Source organism: Mesoplodon densirostris, chromosome 19 (genome assembly GCF_025265405.1).
Source record: "Mesoplodon densirostris isolate mMesDen1 chromosome 19, mMesDen1 primary haplotype, whole genome shotgun sequence".
NCBI lineage: Eukaryota > Metazoa > Chordata > Mammalia > Artiodactyla > Ziphiidae > Mesoplodon > Mesoplodon densirostris.
Genome location: NC_082679.1, coordinates 7718307 through 7732089, shown reverse-complemented (window position 1 = coordinate 7732089; position 13783 = coordinate 7718307). Strand labels below are relative to the sequence as shown.

Sequence of the window (13783 nt, the reverse complement as noted above, 5' to 3'; positions counted from 1 at the left end):
CCCCCACCCCCTTGTCTCTTCAGAGCAGTATCTTAGAGCAATCTAAGTTGCTGTGTCTCTGGCTTAAGTCCCCAGTTTTGTCTGCCAAATAAAACATAATTCTCAACTTTCAGTTTGCATATTTTTTTCCCAGGCAACAGCTACTTACCCCTTCGTGATCATTCCCTTAGGATTCAAATCTAAGATAAAAATCTGGCCTAGGTCTTCATTTGGGACCAAGTCACTGGCCAGCAACCGAACTGGCTACTAGAATCAGGGATTCTCCCTGGATGCAGTCAGCTCTAGCCATCTGGAGGTGCACGGAAGCAAAGAAGCTTTTGACTGCAAGTCACACACACACACACACACACACACACACACACACACGAATACAACTGCAAATAACAAAAGATAAAGGACCTGACAAAAGTGACTTAAATGGGTTTTTGTTTTGGCTTTTTTTTTTTTAACAAAACAATCCAGAAATCAGACATTTCCCAGTTGGAGGAGCTGGGTCTTTCAGTGTGCGGGCTTTGGCACTCTTGGCCAAGAAATGGCTGCAGCAGCTCCAAGCACCACACTTGCAGGTAATCCCAGACAAAGCAGGTAGAGAAGAAAAGAAGAGGTAGCTCTTCTGGAGTGTTTCATCGAGGGAAGACAGCTTTCCCAGAGGCCTCCAGGCAAATTTCCCCGTGTCCCCTTGGCCTGTGGCCTTCCCTTGAGCAACGATTGACAAAAGGGAATGAGGGGGTGTGGCACTGGTTGGCTGCTGCCCCCAAAATCAGAATTCTAGTCCCAAAGTTGATGGCTGCTGGACAGGCCACAGATGGAGTCTGCCCTGTCCCACAGGGTCTCCCTCCAACAAACTGGATCAGGGGTCAGGTGGCAGACCTCAGGTTACACACCAAGCAGATAACAGAGGCAGGTTTGAAGCCAGATCTGCAACCAGTTATACCTGGTCCTGCAGGGGCAGCTCTGGGTGTAGAAAGACCCCTTCTGGGTCAAACTGGATGCCAGGAGAAGGGTCCTGGCAGGAGACAAGCTCTGAGCTGAAGCCAAGAAGAAGAGACAGACAGGGCAGAGGCTGGGGAAGGACAGGGCTGGGGACTCATGGGCTTTGGGGGAAGGGGTCCAGAGCTGAGGGGTCTGGTCTAGTGACTGGAATATACCAGGCGGCTGTCCCCAAGATGCGGCAGTGGGGGAGGCACAGCTTAGTGGGGGAAGATGCTAAGCTCAATTTATGAGGAAGTGGAAAAATCTCTCCCGTCAGAGAAACCACCAGGACACTGGGGGCTTGGATTTCTGGGCCCTTGAAAATGAAATGGGCTGAACGCGGGGATTCCTGGTTAAGACCCTAGAGTCCCTGAGTTGCATCATTGGAGATGACACCTAATGGCTTGTTCTTTGGCATTTTATTTCAAAATTGCAGCTAGGAAAAAAAATCAACAGCAGCACCGGTTGATCCGGCCTGAAAATGGAGATGCAGAGTCTGAGTCAAGGTGTATCCTTGACCCCACAACACGGAGCAGCGGGGAGTCCAGGTCCCCAAGGCCTGAGTGGCGGGGCTAGGGGCCAAGACGCCTGGGTCGGGCCCTTATGGCTTTGGGAGTGTAACGTGGGGGCACCGGAAACACAGGCCCCGCCGCCTTTTATTTCATATTGCACTTCAGGTGAATCACTGGTATGGAGGCGAAGGTCCAACAGGGACTGGATGCTACAGGTCGGTGGATCCGTGGAGTGGTCCGGCACAGCCCGCAGCATCACACAGGTAGCATCCACTCGTGGGCTTTTGTTCCATACTGCGGGATAACACAGGCGGAGGTGAAGGGAAGCCACACTACAACTCCCAACAGGCCCTGCGGCGTCCCAGGCTGAGCGCTGGCGAAGTTCAGCCCCAGGACCTCATGGGAAGTATATTCCACTTCCCAGAAGCCCACCAACAATCACGGGAAGGGGGAGTCGTGGCAAGGATGGCGCAGAGGCTCACGGGAGATGTAGTTCTGCAAAGAGGAGTTCCTGTAAGACCCTGAAGGCTCTGGGAAAAAGTCGTTTTCAGCTGAGTCATGAGGTGTAGTTCTAGGTCCGGATGCACAGGAATTTACAGACGCTCACACGAGTGCCAGGAAAGGCAAGATACCTCGGTCCAGACGAATGAAGATACCTCCAGAGGCTTATGAGAGGAAACATTCCTAGGCCACAGAGGGGGCCACGGTCCAGAGGCTTGTAGGAGCGAGATTTCTCAGGCCAGAGGAATAGCCCAGGGCTCCTGGGGATCCTTGGGGATCGGACCTCAGTGGCCAGAAGTCTGGCTTAAGGTCCCAGAAGCTCACGGGATGGGGATTTCTCAAGCCAGGGCTCCAGAGGCACACAGAAAAGGATCATTTAGCCCCAAGAAGTGTGCTAGGGCCACAGAGGCTCAAGGAAAGGAAACTCAATCCCGGGCCCAGAGGCTGATGGGAGGAGTCATTATCAGCCTGTGGGACTATGGGGGAGGGGAGCCTCAGTCCAGAGGCTCACAGGATGTGACTTTCTCTGCGGAACAGAACAAGCATCCAGACCATTTCCCAGCAAGTGCACCTCACCTGGATCGCCTTCAGCTCCTTGTGGAAGCGGAGGATAAGCTCAGGCCCGTTTTCCATGGTGGGAATGTGGAGGTGCTGGGAAAGAAAGGGCCGTGAGGAGGCGCCCCTCCCCCTTCTTCTCTCTCATGGCCAAGGGCAGCCCTTCCTCACCTTGCCTTGGTACAGGATTCGGTGCACAGGGCAGACCTGGCAAGCGGTGCCTGAACCGAAGACTTCTCGAACCCGGCCGTCCTCCAGCGCCTGCAGGAACTCCTTCATGGTGATCTTACGCTCTGCCACCCGGAACTCACCCTGCGAGGCAAGACACAGATACGTCGGAGCCCGGTGGGCTGCCCTGCTGCAGAGCCCTGTCGCTCCCTCTGTAAGGACACCGCCTGGGGGGCGGGGGAGGGAAGACGCGCCATTGTGCCCCAGCCCCCCCCCCGACCGCCCCTCCCATACTCTGGCCCCACAACCTAGCAGTACCCCAGCACTCCGGCCACCCAAAGACACCGTGCCCTCACCCAGGTCCGAGCCAGGTCCAGCAGACTCTGTCGAACTACTCCAGGCAGGATGACACCGTCCAGTGGGGGGGTCACCAGTTCCAGTGCTGGGTCAGGTGTACAAGATGGGAGCGTTACCTGACACCCTCGGGCACACCCTCCCATCCTCTTAGGGGCCACCCTACGTGCCCCTAACCCCTGAGACCTGCAATCCACTAAGCATTCTGCTCCCACCCACTTCTGCCAGGGCTTGGCTTGGGTCATGGGTGGGCTCACCCCCATCCTCGTGGGTCCAGAAGATGAAGATGTTCATAGTGCCCACCTCAGTGAGCTGGTGGTCAGGCCCGTACAGCCACAGGACCTGTTCACACCCCTTCTTTAGGGCCTCCTGCTGCACAAGCACGGTGGGCCCGTAATTCCTGGTGGACAGCAACACCGTGGACCAGGGTAAGGCACTCCCATCCTCCCCCAGCGTGGCCCGACATGGGTCTTTCCCGACCAGGGCTGACCCTGCTCCTCCCCCACTCACAGCCCTTCCATGGCTCCCTAGTGGCCCCAGGACAGAATCCCTGGCCAGTAGCCTGGGGTCAAGGCTCTCAATCACCCCCCACTCCATCTCTCCCCTCTCCAGATCACAAATGCACCACTGTTTCCTCTGCATATCACCCTCCTCACCCAGTTCCTCAACTGACCAAATCCTCCAATGTCCCTCAAAACCACCTGTGATATCACCTCCTCTGAGAGGCGTTACTGAACTTCCAGGATGGGTTTCAGGCCTTCTCTGGGCTCTCCCAGTAAACTGGGCCACCTCTATGTTTTCCCAGATCGCCCTGTTTTAACACTCACTGTCTCTTACCCAGAGCGGACCTCACCCCTTCCCTGCTCACAAGCCTCCCATGGCTCCCCACTGCCTCTGGGACAAGATCCCAGCCCTTCAGTCCAGTGTTCAGGGCTGGGCCTGGTCCGGGACTACCTGTTAAGACTTTTTCAAAAACCAGACTCATTTTTCCTTCCCTGACTCTGCCCTTCGTCCCTACCCCTACACATGTGTTCCGAGGATTAGAAATTGTTTACCATTTTTGTATCCAGGAAACCATCTCCTCTCTACCCATCAGACCTCCTCTGTGAAGACTTTCACAATGTCCCGGTCACCTCCATCAGGGCACATGCTGCCCCAGATACTGGGGCTCCCACCAGCCTGGGAGCCCCTGGAGGGCAGGGCCCGGATCTGATTCATCTGTGTTCCCCAGCTTCACCCAGTATAGGGCCTGGCCCTCAGGAGACCTCACAAGATGTATTTTGAAAGGACCCAAATGAACTCCCAGCTGGGGCCACACTTGCTGTCCCAACACACCCTTACCCCGCCCTCTGCCTTATCCCCATCCTAATCCTCCTTCCCCTGCTGAGCCAAGGACCCTGGAAAGACAGATGTACACAGAAAGTCCACACACAGGGTGATGGGCGCTGGAGCCCCAGGGAACTATGGGAGCTGGCGGAGCCTGGGTTTTCAGGGGAGGCTACCTGGAGGAGAGACCAGTGAGCTAAGTGTAAACTTCATTTCTGGAGGCTTCCCTGAGGGCCAGTCCGAGTTTCTCCACTTACCTCCACCCAACCCCTTCCAGTCTCTGGGCCGATTTGTCCACAGCACTTAGCACACACCCTGGTACCCGCCCCTCCATCCCCGTACCACGGTGCCAATGACAGTACATCCCAACATGCAAGCACAGCTGTCCCCAGCCACGTGAAACAGGAGGAGAAGGCCAGTGGACATCCAAAGACACAGCTTGTGTCTCTGACACCCAGTGCACCAGACCCGCGGGCAGGGGGCGAGGGACTACTTACCCCCCCAGCTTGTAGTCACCGACCCCACCCACCCAGGCCCGGATGAATGATGGGTCGGCCAGGAGAGAGACAGGGCTCAAGGCATCTCCAGGGAAGTACGCGCCCACCGGGCAGAGAATGACGAACAGGAGGGCTCGCGTGGGTTTGCCGACACCTAGCGAGGGCTGAGATGGGCAGAAGCGGGCATCAGGGATCCGGGAGTCCAGACCCCCGGCCGCTCCCCTGACCCATGTCTGGGTCCCCACCCCTCCCGTTCAGGAATTCACCCCTCCCCGAAGCGTGGCTCCCCACCCCACCCCCAGCCCTGGGAGCCAGCCCACCTCATTCCCAATTAACACAGGCCGCACATAGAGGCTGGTGCCGGAGCTGTCGGGAACCCAGTCCTTGTCCACTTCCACCAGCCGGCGGATGCACTGGAGCAACTCGACCTTGTCAAAACTCTGGGCGGGATGAAGATGAGTCAGGGGGCTCTCGCGACCCTGGACCCAGCCCACCGCTCTCCCTCCCACCCGCTCACCGGCAGGCAGAGGCGCAGGGCCGAGCGCAGCATCCGGTCCATGTTGAGCCAAGGTCGGAAGAGGCGCACGCACTGGTCCCTGCCTTTGAACGCCTTCATGCCTTCAAAGAGCTGCAGGGACAGGCAGGCGGGCGATCAGGGCTCGGGGACCAGCTCAGTCAGCCAGGGACAGAGGCCGATACACAGGGATACAGACACAGAAAAAGGCAGAGAGCGGCGGAAGAGACTAACTAACGTACTAGCACAGAGAGGGGGAGAAAAAGAGAGAAAAGAACCAGAAAGACCAAGAGAGGAGAGAGCAAAGGGCAGAGGCCAGAGAAAGCAGAACAGAGAGACCCAGAGCAGGGAGAATGCTTTGCTTAAGCCCTTCCCATGTTATTAGGACTATTTCTCAGGAATGAGGATGATGTGGAAGTTACTTTTTTTTTTTTTTTTTGCGGTACGCGGGCCTCTCACTGTTGTGGCCTCTCCAGCAGCGGAGCACAGGCTCCGGACGCGCAGGCTCAGCGGCCATGGCTCACGGGTCCAGCCGCTCCGCGGCATGTGGGATCCTCCCGGACCGGGGCACGAACCTGTGTCCCCTGCCTCGGCAGGCGGACTCTCAACCACTGCGCCACCAGGGAAGCCCTCTTTTTAAAATTAATTAATTATTATTACTATTATTATTTTGGCCGCACCACAGGGCTTGTGGGAATCTTAGTTCCCCCACCAGGGATTGAACCCGGGCCTTCAACAGTGATACCACGGAGTCTTTTTTTTTTTATTTTAAATATTTATTTATTTGGCTGCAGAGGGTCTTAGTTGTGGCACACAGGATATTTGTTGCAGCGTGCGGGATCTTTAGTTGCGGCATGCGGGATCTAGTTTGCTGACCAGGGATCGAACCCGTGCCCCCTGCATTGGGAGCGGGGAGTCTTAACCACTGGACCACCAGGGAAATCCCAGAAGTTACATTTTTAAAGAGACTTTGTGGGGATTCAACATCACTAGTGACGCTCAACATCACTAATTATTAGAGAAATGCAAATCAAAACTACAATGAGGTACCACCTCACACGGGTCAGAATGGCCATCATTAAAAAGTCTACAAATAACCAGCGCCAGAGAGGGCATGGAGAAAAGGGAACCCTCCTACACTGTTGGTGGGAATGTAAATTGGTGCAGCCACTATGGAGAACAGTATGGTAGTTCCTCAAAAAACTAAAAATAGAGTTACCATATCATCCAGCTATCCAGACAAAACTCTTAATTCGAAAAGATACATGCACCCCTATGTCCATAGCAGCACTGTTTACAATAGCCAAGACATGGAAGCAACCTAAATGTCTATCAACAAATGAATGGATAAAGAAGATGTGATTTATATATATATATATATATATATATATATATATATATATATACACACACATATATATATAATGGAATATTACTCAGCCATAAAAAAGAATGAAATAATGCCATTTGCAGCAACATGGGTAGACCTAGATATTATCATACTAAGTTAAGTAAGCCAGAAAGAGAAAGACAAATACGGTATCATTTACATGTGGAATCTGAAATACGACACAAATGAACTTATCTACAAAACAGAAACAGACTCACAGACATAGAGAACAGACTTGTGATTGCTAGGGGGAGGGGGAGGGGGAGGGATGGATTGGGAGTTTGGGATTAGCAGATGCAAATATGTATAAGAATGGATAAACAACAAGGTCCTACTGTATAGCACAGGGAACCATATTCAATATCCTGTAATAAACCATAATGGAAAAGAATATGGAAAAATATATATATATATATTAATATATAACCGAATCACTTTGCTGTACACAAGAAACTAACACAGCATTGTAAATCAGCTAGACTTCAATAAAATTAAAAAAAATACCATGTCCAGGAATTCCCTGGTGGTCCAGTGGTTAGGACTCGGCACCTTCATTGCTGGGGCCCCGGGTTCGATCCCTGGTCGGGGAACTAAGATCCTGCAAGCCGCATGGCCAAATAAATAAATAAATAGATAGATAAATAGATAAATAAATAAAAATACGGGGAGATAAGGACAGAAAGCAGATTTATTGTTGGCAGATGCTGGGGTCAGGGGCTTGGGGAGTGACTCCTTAATGGGTGTGGGGTTTCTGTTTTGGATGATGAAAAAGTTCTAGAATTAGAGAGTGGAAATGCTCTCTGCCCAACATGGGGAATGTACTCAATGCCACTAAACTGTAGACTTTAAAATGGTTAACATGGTACATTTTCTGTTATCTGTATTATTATGTATGTGCATTATTACCAGGATAATAAAAAATAACAACACAAGTGGTTGGGTGTTAGTCCACGCTGCCCCCAGAGTCAGGATGACCCGAGGATGTAATTCCCGTGGCCTCAGCTGGCCTCAGGCCCCCAGGCATCTTCCCGTGGCCTCAGCTGGCCTCAGGCCCCCAGGCATCCTGCGGGAGAGGCATCACAAAGAACCTTATGTTTTGGATGCCAGGGCCTTAGTCCACCCCTTCATCTGCACTCACTCAACTGAAGTAAAAGTACTGGGTCCCCAGCCGGAGAACATCCTGGCATGTTGGGCTGCAAAGGGAGGTAAACAGATGGTGGTCTCCAAAAGCCACCTTCCTGGGGGGATCTGTGGACGCGTCCTGACTGTCTGTCCTTCGCACCTAACTGCTCCCCAAGCTGGGTCTCCTCTGCACAGAACTGATCGGTTCTAGTCAAATGGCCCGAGTAGGTGGGAAGAAGAACACTGTCAAAATTATGAAAAGAAAAGAAAAAAAAGGAAAACATCCCTAATGTCACAGAACCAAATGCCCTAAGGGACAAAAACTGCAAACCAGCTACTAGAACTGCAATGTGTTCATTCAAATTTTGTCACAATTAAAGCTTCCACAGAAAGACTTTGCTTTCAGCCATAGCATGAAGTCTGAAACCAAATGCCTCTGGGTCTCTTCTCACGGGTCCCTCACCAAGTCCTGCAAAGTCATCCTCCTCCTGTGTCCCCGTATGGGGACAGTCTCGTGGTCTACATGGTCACCTGACTAAACCTCAGGGCACTGTCCTCGGCCCTCCCTGCTCTTCTCTCGCCCAACCGGCCAAATCCCTCGTGTCCCTGAATCTCTCCACCCCTGAATCTCTTTGCCTCCTGGCCATCCCCCCAGCTCTGGACCGAGTGCATCCTCCACATGGCCTAAGAGGGGTCTTTCTCTACCTGCTCTATGCCTGTTCGGAGCCCTCCAGGGCTTCCAATACCCTTGACAAGATCCCATCTCCTCTGTGGTCCTGATGACAGCTTCAGCCACCCCAACCAGGCTCCAACCCCATGCTTCCCCCCAAACATGCTGGGCTCTTCTTTGTACTATGTCTGTACTGATGTCTCTTCTCCCTCTAAGAGCCTAAGCTCCCCTCTTTGCAGGAAAGACCCCACTTCCTGTCAAATTAGAGGTAGGGTGGGCGTTCCTCCTCTGGTCTCTCACAATGCCTCAGCCGCCTCCATCTGAGCACAGATCCCACTGGGTGGGGTTTTCAAGCGAAGAAGCTGGGTCTGCTTATCTCAGGGAACCCTGCATCACCCAACACGGGGCCTGGAACGTGACAAGCCTCGGAAAACGGATGAGGAGTGCACGGAAATGAGAAACACACAAAAAGCAAACCCAGGGAGGTAAACCCAGCAAGACACACTGCAAGAGGGCAGAGATGCAGAGAGAGATGGGGATGGAGGGCAGCCGCCCTGCCACCTGCAGGGAATAGTGGAGAGCGGAGCAGGCCGGGTGCACTGTGAGGTTCTGGAAGGGCTGGATGCGGGGCTGGCCCCAGCCCTTCTCCCTGTTCCATTCCACCATCAGCATGTGGTCGGTGAATGTCTTCCCAAACAGCAGGGGCTTGCTGGGGTCAGGCTTCTTATGAGGCTCCTGGGTCATCTCCAGCTGCAGGTCTGCAGCCTGAGAAAAACAGGTGTCCTGGAATCTAACCACAGCCTCCAATCTAAAAAATTAAAAACTTAGCCCCACAAATCCCTGGGGCTAAGACCCAGTGAGAAGAGGGAACTGTAGCCCCAGAGGCTTCTGGGACATGTGGTTTCTTCTCTTTCCCATGGCCTGATGGCGGGCAATTAGGCTACCCCATTGCCACCCACCTTCACCTTTGGACCTTGGACCTTTTGGAGATGCCCAAATCCAGCCCCCAGCCCTTGCCTCCCTCAGACCCAGTGGTCCAGGCTCCCAGCCCCTCTTCCTTGAGATACAAAAGTATAGTCCCCTCCTGTCACCTTGAAGCTGGATGAGTCATATCTTCTGGGACCACACAGAAGCCAAGAGACAGGGAGAAATTTTCGGGTCCAAATCTGGGGGTGGGGACAGAAGTAAGAAAGGTGGTGAGGCCAGAAGACAGAGCGAGCGGGGCCCCCGGCACCATCTCTGCCACCTCCTGCACTTGGCAGGTCTCCCCGGCTGGCTCTGTCCCAGGCCCAGTACATTCTAGAAAGGGCACGTGGCCCTGGCCAAGTCCCTTCCCCTATCCTGATCAGCATGTAGCAAGAGGAAATCCCAAAGGAGGCCAAGTCCTCTCCCTGCCCTCACGAGGGCCATCCAATAAAGAGCTGAATCAGGTCCCATCCCTTCCTCCATGCCGGGGCAAAGTCAAACACAGGCGCCTCCTACCCCAGGGAACTTTGGCCCAGCCCTGAGACCAGATCAGACACAGGACGACACAGGAAGGTGTGTAGGTAAGTGAAGGCCTCCCGGAGGGGACCCAAATCCTGAGAAGAGTTAGAAAAGTGATGGGCCTATAGGTCATGCTTCCCCAGGACCCAGGAGCAGGGCCCACAGGCCCCTCCCCCTTCAGACCCAGGATTCCAGGCCCCCAACCTGATCCTCCCTTAGATCCAGGATTCCAGAACCCCAGTCTCTCCTCCCTCAGACCCGGGATCCAGACCCCCGGCCCCTCCTCCCTCAGACCCAGGATCCAGACCCCCGGCCCCTCCCCCCTCAGACCCAGGATCCAGGCCTCCGGCCTTTCCTCCCTCAGACCCAGGATCCAGGATCCAGGCTCCCGGCCCCTTCCGCCTCAGACCCAGGATCCAGGCTCCCGGCCCCTCCCCCCTCAGACCCAGGATCCAGGCCCCAGTCCCTCCTCCCTCAGACCTAGGATCCAGACCCACGGCCCCTCCCCCCTCAGACCCAGGAGTCCAAGTCCTTTTCTTTCAGGGTATTAGATCAACTGGGCTCAGCTTACCTGAAGTCCCAATCCCACCCCTTGGGCACCAGCAGTTCCAATTCCCTTCAGTTCCCAGGGCTGAGGGCCAGCCACATGGACCTGAGGACCACCCCGGTCATCAAGAGACACTGCTCAGATGAACACTTTCCTTGTGGTCCTGCCCAAGGCCAGCATGGGACAGCAGGTCTGGCTGTGTCCAGCAGGATGGCTTCTCCCCAGTGGTCTCTGACTTCACAATACCCCTTTCCCCATCCTGGTGGGAAGGCAGCTGTGTCATGAGGTTTGGGAGAGACAGAACAGCCTAGCCTGCTCCTGCCCTGTGAGCTGGGGGAACTGACAACGGATGTGAATGGCAGAAGTCACTGGTCAGTAGGTGAGTCATGGGGAGAGGGGGGCTGCGGAGTTGTAATGTCTTAAAGTCTAGGCCATGAAGTCTGAGGAGTGGTCCTGAATGGTATGGGGCCCAAGAACTTCTGGGATGATCCGAGTGTGGGTGTGGGTCCTAGGCATGGTCTCTAGGTGGCGCTGTGTAGCCTGCCCAAGCCACTGGCCGGCTTCTGTCCAAAAGGGGACAGGACACCCAAGGAATGGAGAAAATTGGGATATGCAGGGCGGAGGCAGCCAGCATGTGGGTAGGAAAGCAGCTCTCAGACTCAGAGGGAGGCCGAATGGGTAAAAATAGGGAAGCGTAAGAATGAGAAAGAGAGACATGGAAAGAGAAAACTTTAAAGAACAGAAATCAAGGCCAAGAGATGCCAAAATAGATATGATCATAAAGAGAGATCAAAACTGAGACAAGAGACAAGAGGGAGAGAAGTTCAGACAAGGTAAAGCCCGGAGAAATCAAGAAAAAATAATGAAGGCAGGATAAACAGAAACCATGAGAGAGGGAACAGGAAAAAGGAGAGAAACAGACCAAGACCCAACTTCAGGTGACAGCACAAAGTGAAAGGGAGACCTAGGGAAATGAGGAAACACTGGGAGGGACAGAGCAATGCCAACAGCTGGAGAGAAACTGTCTCAGGGATACTTGGAGACAGAAATATCCAGGAGAGACAGAGAGGAGAGGCAGAAAAACACACCCACAAGGCAGAGAGAAGGTGCCAGGCACTGTTTCCAGATTATAAATCTGTACTGGCCATAGAGACCCTGTCACACTAGGAGAATCTGCCTTCATCCTCCCAGGACATTTTTCTTGGGGCAGGGGTCTCACTTCAGCTCGGGGAAGGTGCTCCACCGTCTGATACCCCAAACCATGGGGGTGGGGGTGGGGAATTGGGCCCAAAGGAGATCTCAGATAATAGATGAGCCTTTGGGACAAAGAGTGTAAAAGGATTGGGGCTGAATCAGGAAATGAGAAATGGTTTGGAGTGTGGTGGGGTATGCACAGGGCAGGGTTCTGTAATATGATGGAACCTCCATTGACCCAGTCACAGCCCAGGGCTGACCTACCAACACAGCCCAGGAGTGTCATCATCAAAGCCTAGATTGTCCCAATCACAGCCCAGGCCTGTCTCAGTCATTGAGACTCAGATAGTAAACATCTGTCCTGCTATCCATCAGGCTGGGAGAAAAGTCCCAGATAAAGTCAGGTGCAAAGTTAACAGGAAACACTTCTCCCAACGTTATGCTACAGCTGTCAAGGGTTGTAAAGATCCCCTTCTTTGGGTTGTTATTGTTTCCTTCCTCACTGAGAAGCCCTGTTCTCTAGAATCACAGACTCTCGGAAGCTCTGCCTGTTGACATCCTATCAGGAAGACTGGAGGGGTCCCACTCTGGCCCGGAGGATCTCTGTCACTGACAATGAGGTGCTGCCTCGATTTCCAACCCAGGTGCAGAGTTTCAGATAAGGGGTTTCGGGGACACAACATTCTACTTCTATCTTTACTTCCAAGAAAACAGGGCCCTGGGTCCAATTCCCAGTCCAGACCTGAGACTGAACTCTGTGCCTTCATCCTACTCCCACTCCAGAAGTCCTGGGCGTCTTATCCCGGCGCTCCCAAAGGCTGACTATTCCCTCCTAATTCATCCCGCCACCCCAGCCCCGTGCTTCTCCCATTACCGTCTCCTCCTCCATGTATCCTTACTTATATGTCCCATCTGGGTCCCCTTCCCACCGATTACCTCTCTCCCTTCACCCCCCTTAAAGCCTAGTGCTCCTTCCAAGGGGCCCCCTCCTCCTCGGCCCAGCAGCGGAACCCGAGTGCGGGAGGAGCGGCGCCGCGCCGGACTGGCCACCGGAGAGGGGTCCGTCCGGAAGTGCGCCGCACCGCAGGGTTCCCTAGCCCCCGGCACTGGGCCGCGAACCCACCTGCCTCAACGCCGCTGCAGCCATGGTCTGTGAGGCAGGTATCTGTGCCCGCCCAGGGCGCGTCCAGGGAGAAAGACGTTCCTGCCCCGCCCCGCTCACGCCTCCTCCCGTGGGATGGCTGCCAGCCTACCACCCAAGGCCGGCCTGGCCTTCCCAGTTGCAGGGCGCCCGCGGGGAGCTGGGCCCTGCTGCAGAGCGCATGCGCTGGAACCCACGAGGCGAAGGGAGTACGTGGAAATACACCCTCCTCCCAGCCCCCACGCTAGAGCGTGCATTCAGAGGTTTTCAGAAATGCATTTCAGTAGGTACAGTACTGTTGTGGAGCGCTGAAGAGGATAAGCAACCCGAGGGGGAAAGGCGGGAGCAGAAACCTTCACATACCACGATTCTTGGTGAAAAGAAAAAGCACACTATAAATGTCGGTGGGCGCAGACATTATGTAAAAATGCACCGTTAAACGGAAAGGACTCTGAAGAGGGTGGCAGGTAGGGATGAAGGGGGAGTTTCACTCTGTCCAGATACTTCCCTGTTTGAATATAGGTTTTCTTTCCAACGAGAAGATATATGTGTATTCTTTGTAACTTCTTAAGGTATAAACATACACTCGGTTCCCCATGCCTCCTTCCAGCTCCCTTCATCAGTGACACCCGAAAATTTTCAATCCCCCAGTTCATCAATGAGCAGCCCGTAGAGCAAGATTTCCTGGTTACTCCCCTTCAAGAATGTCTCCCCAACTTCATGACCCCCAGAGGCAGAGTTAGACGATTACAGCCCCTCAGGATCCCTCTAATCGCTAGCAATTCAAACCTGCACCAGTGTCCCCTACATCGTGCTCCGTGGTCACTGTGCCCCC

At 54.0% G+C, this 13783-nt stretch overlaps 1 protein-coding gene across 4 annotated transcripts; it reads right to left on the bottom strand.

Moving 5' to 3' along the window:
• Window positions 1-1374: 1374 nt before the first annotated feature.
• On the bottom strand, window positions 1375-13117 carry BCAT2 (branched chain amino acid transaminase 2). 4 transcript variants are annotated; one of them, XM_060083424.1, is made up of 11 exons: window positions 12931-13117; window positions 9673-9747; window positions 9143-9346; window positions 5403-5513; window positions 5206-5325; window positions 4886-5049; window positions 3320-3462; window positions 3065-3150; window positions 2712-2852; window positions 2562-2636; window positions 1375-1778 (listed from the first exon to the last, which is right to left on the bottom strand). In XM_060083424.1, exons 1-11 carry the CDS (start codon window positions 12952-12954, stop codon window positions 1740-1742), a joined length of 1182 nt encoding a protein of 393 aa, XP_059939407.1. In that variant the 5' UTR covers window positions 12955-13117; the 3' UTR covers window positions 1375-1739. The 4 variants fall into 4 exon arrangements, with proteins under 4 accessions (XP_059939407.1, XP_059939408.1, XP_059939409.1 ...); XM_060083425.1 differs by having other exon boundaries at window positions 5233-5325; XM_060083426.1 differs by lacking the exon at window positions 9143-9346.
• Window positions 13118-13783: the final 666 nt, after the last annotated feature.

Bases quoted from the DNA above. Each gene is read 5' to 3' on its own strand.
- BCAT2 (XM_060083424.1), bottom strand. From the start codon at position 12,954: ATGGCTGCAGCGGCGTTGAGGCAG. The intron at 5,050-5,205 runs GTGGGCTGGCTC...TGCCCATCTCAG, and splicing joins CTGTGTTAATTGGGAATGAG to CCCTCGCTAGGTGTCGGCAA. The intron at 3,151-3,319 runs GTGAGCCCACCC...CACCTGACCCAG, and splicing joins CTGGACCCACGAGGATGGGG to CACTGGAACTGGTGACCCCC.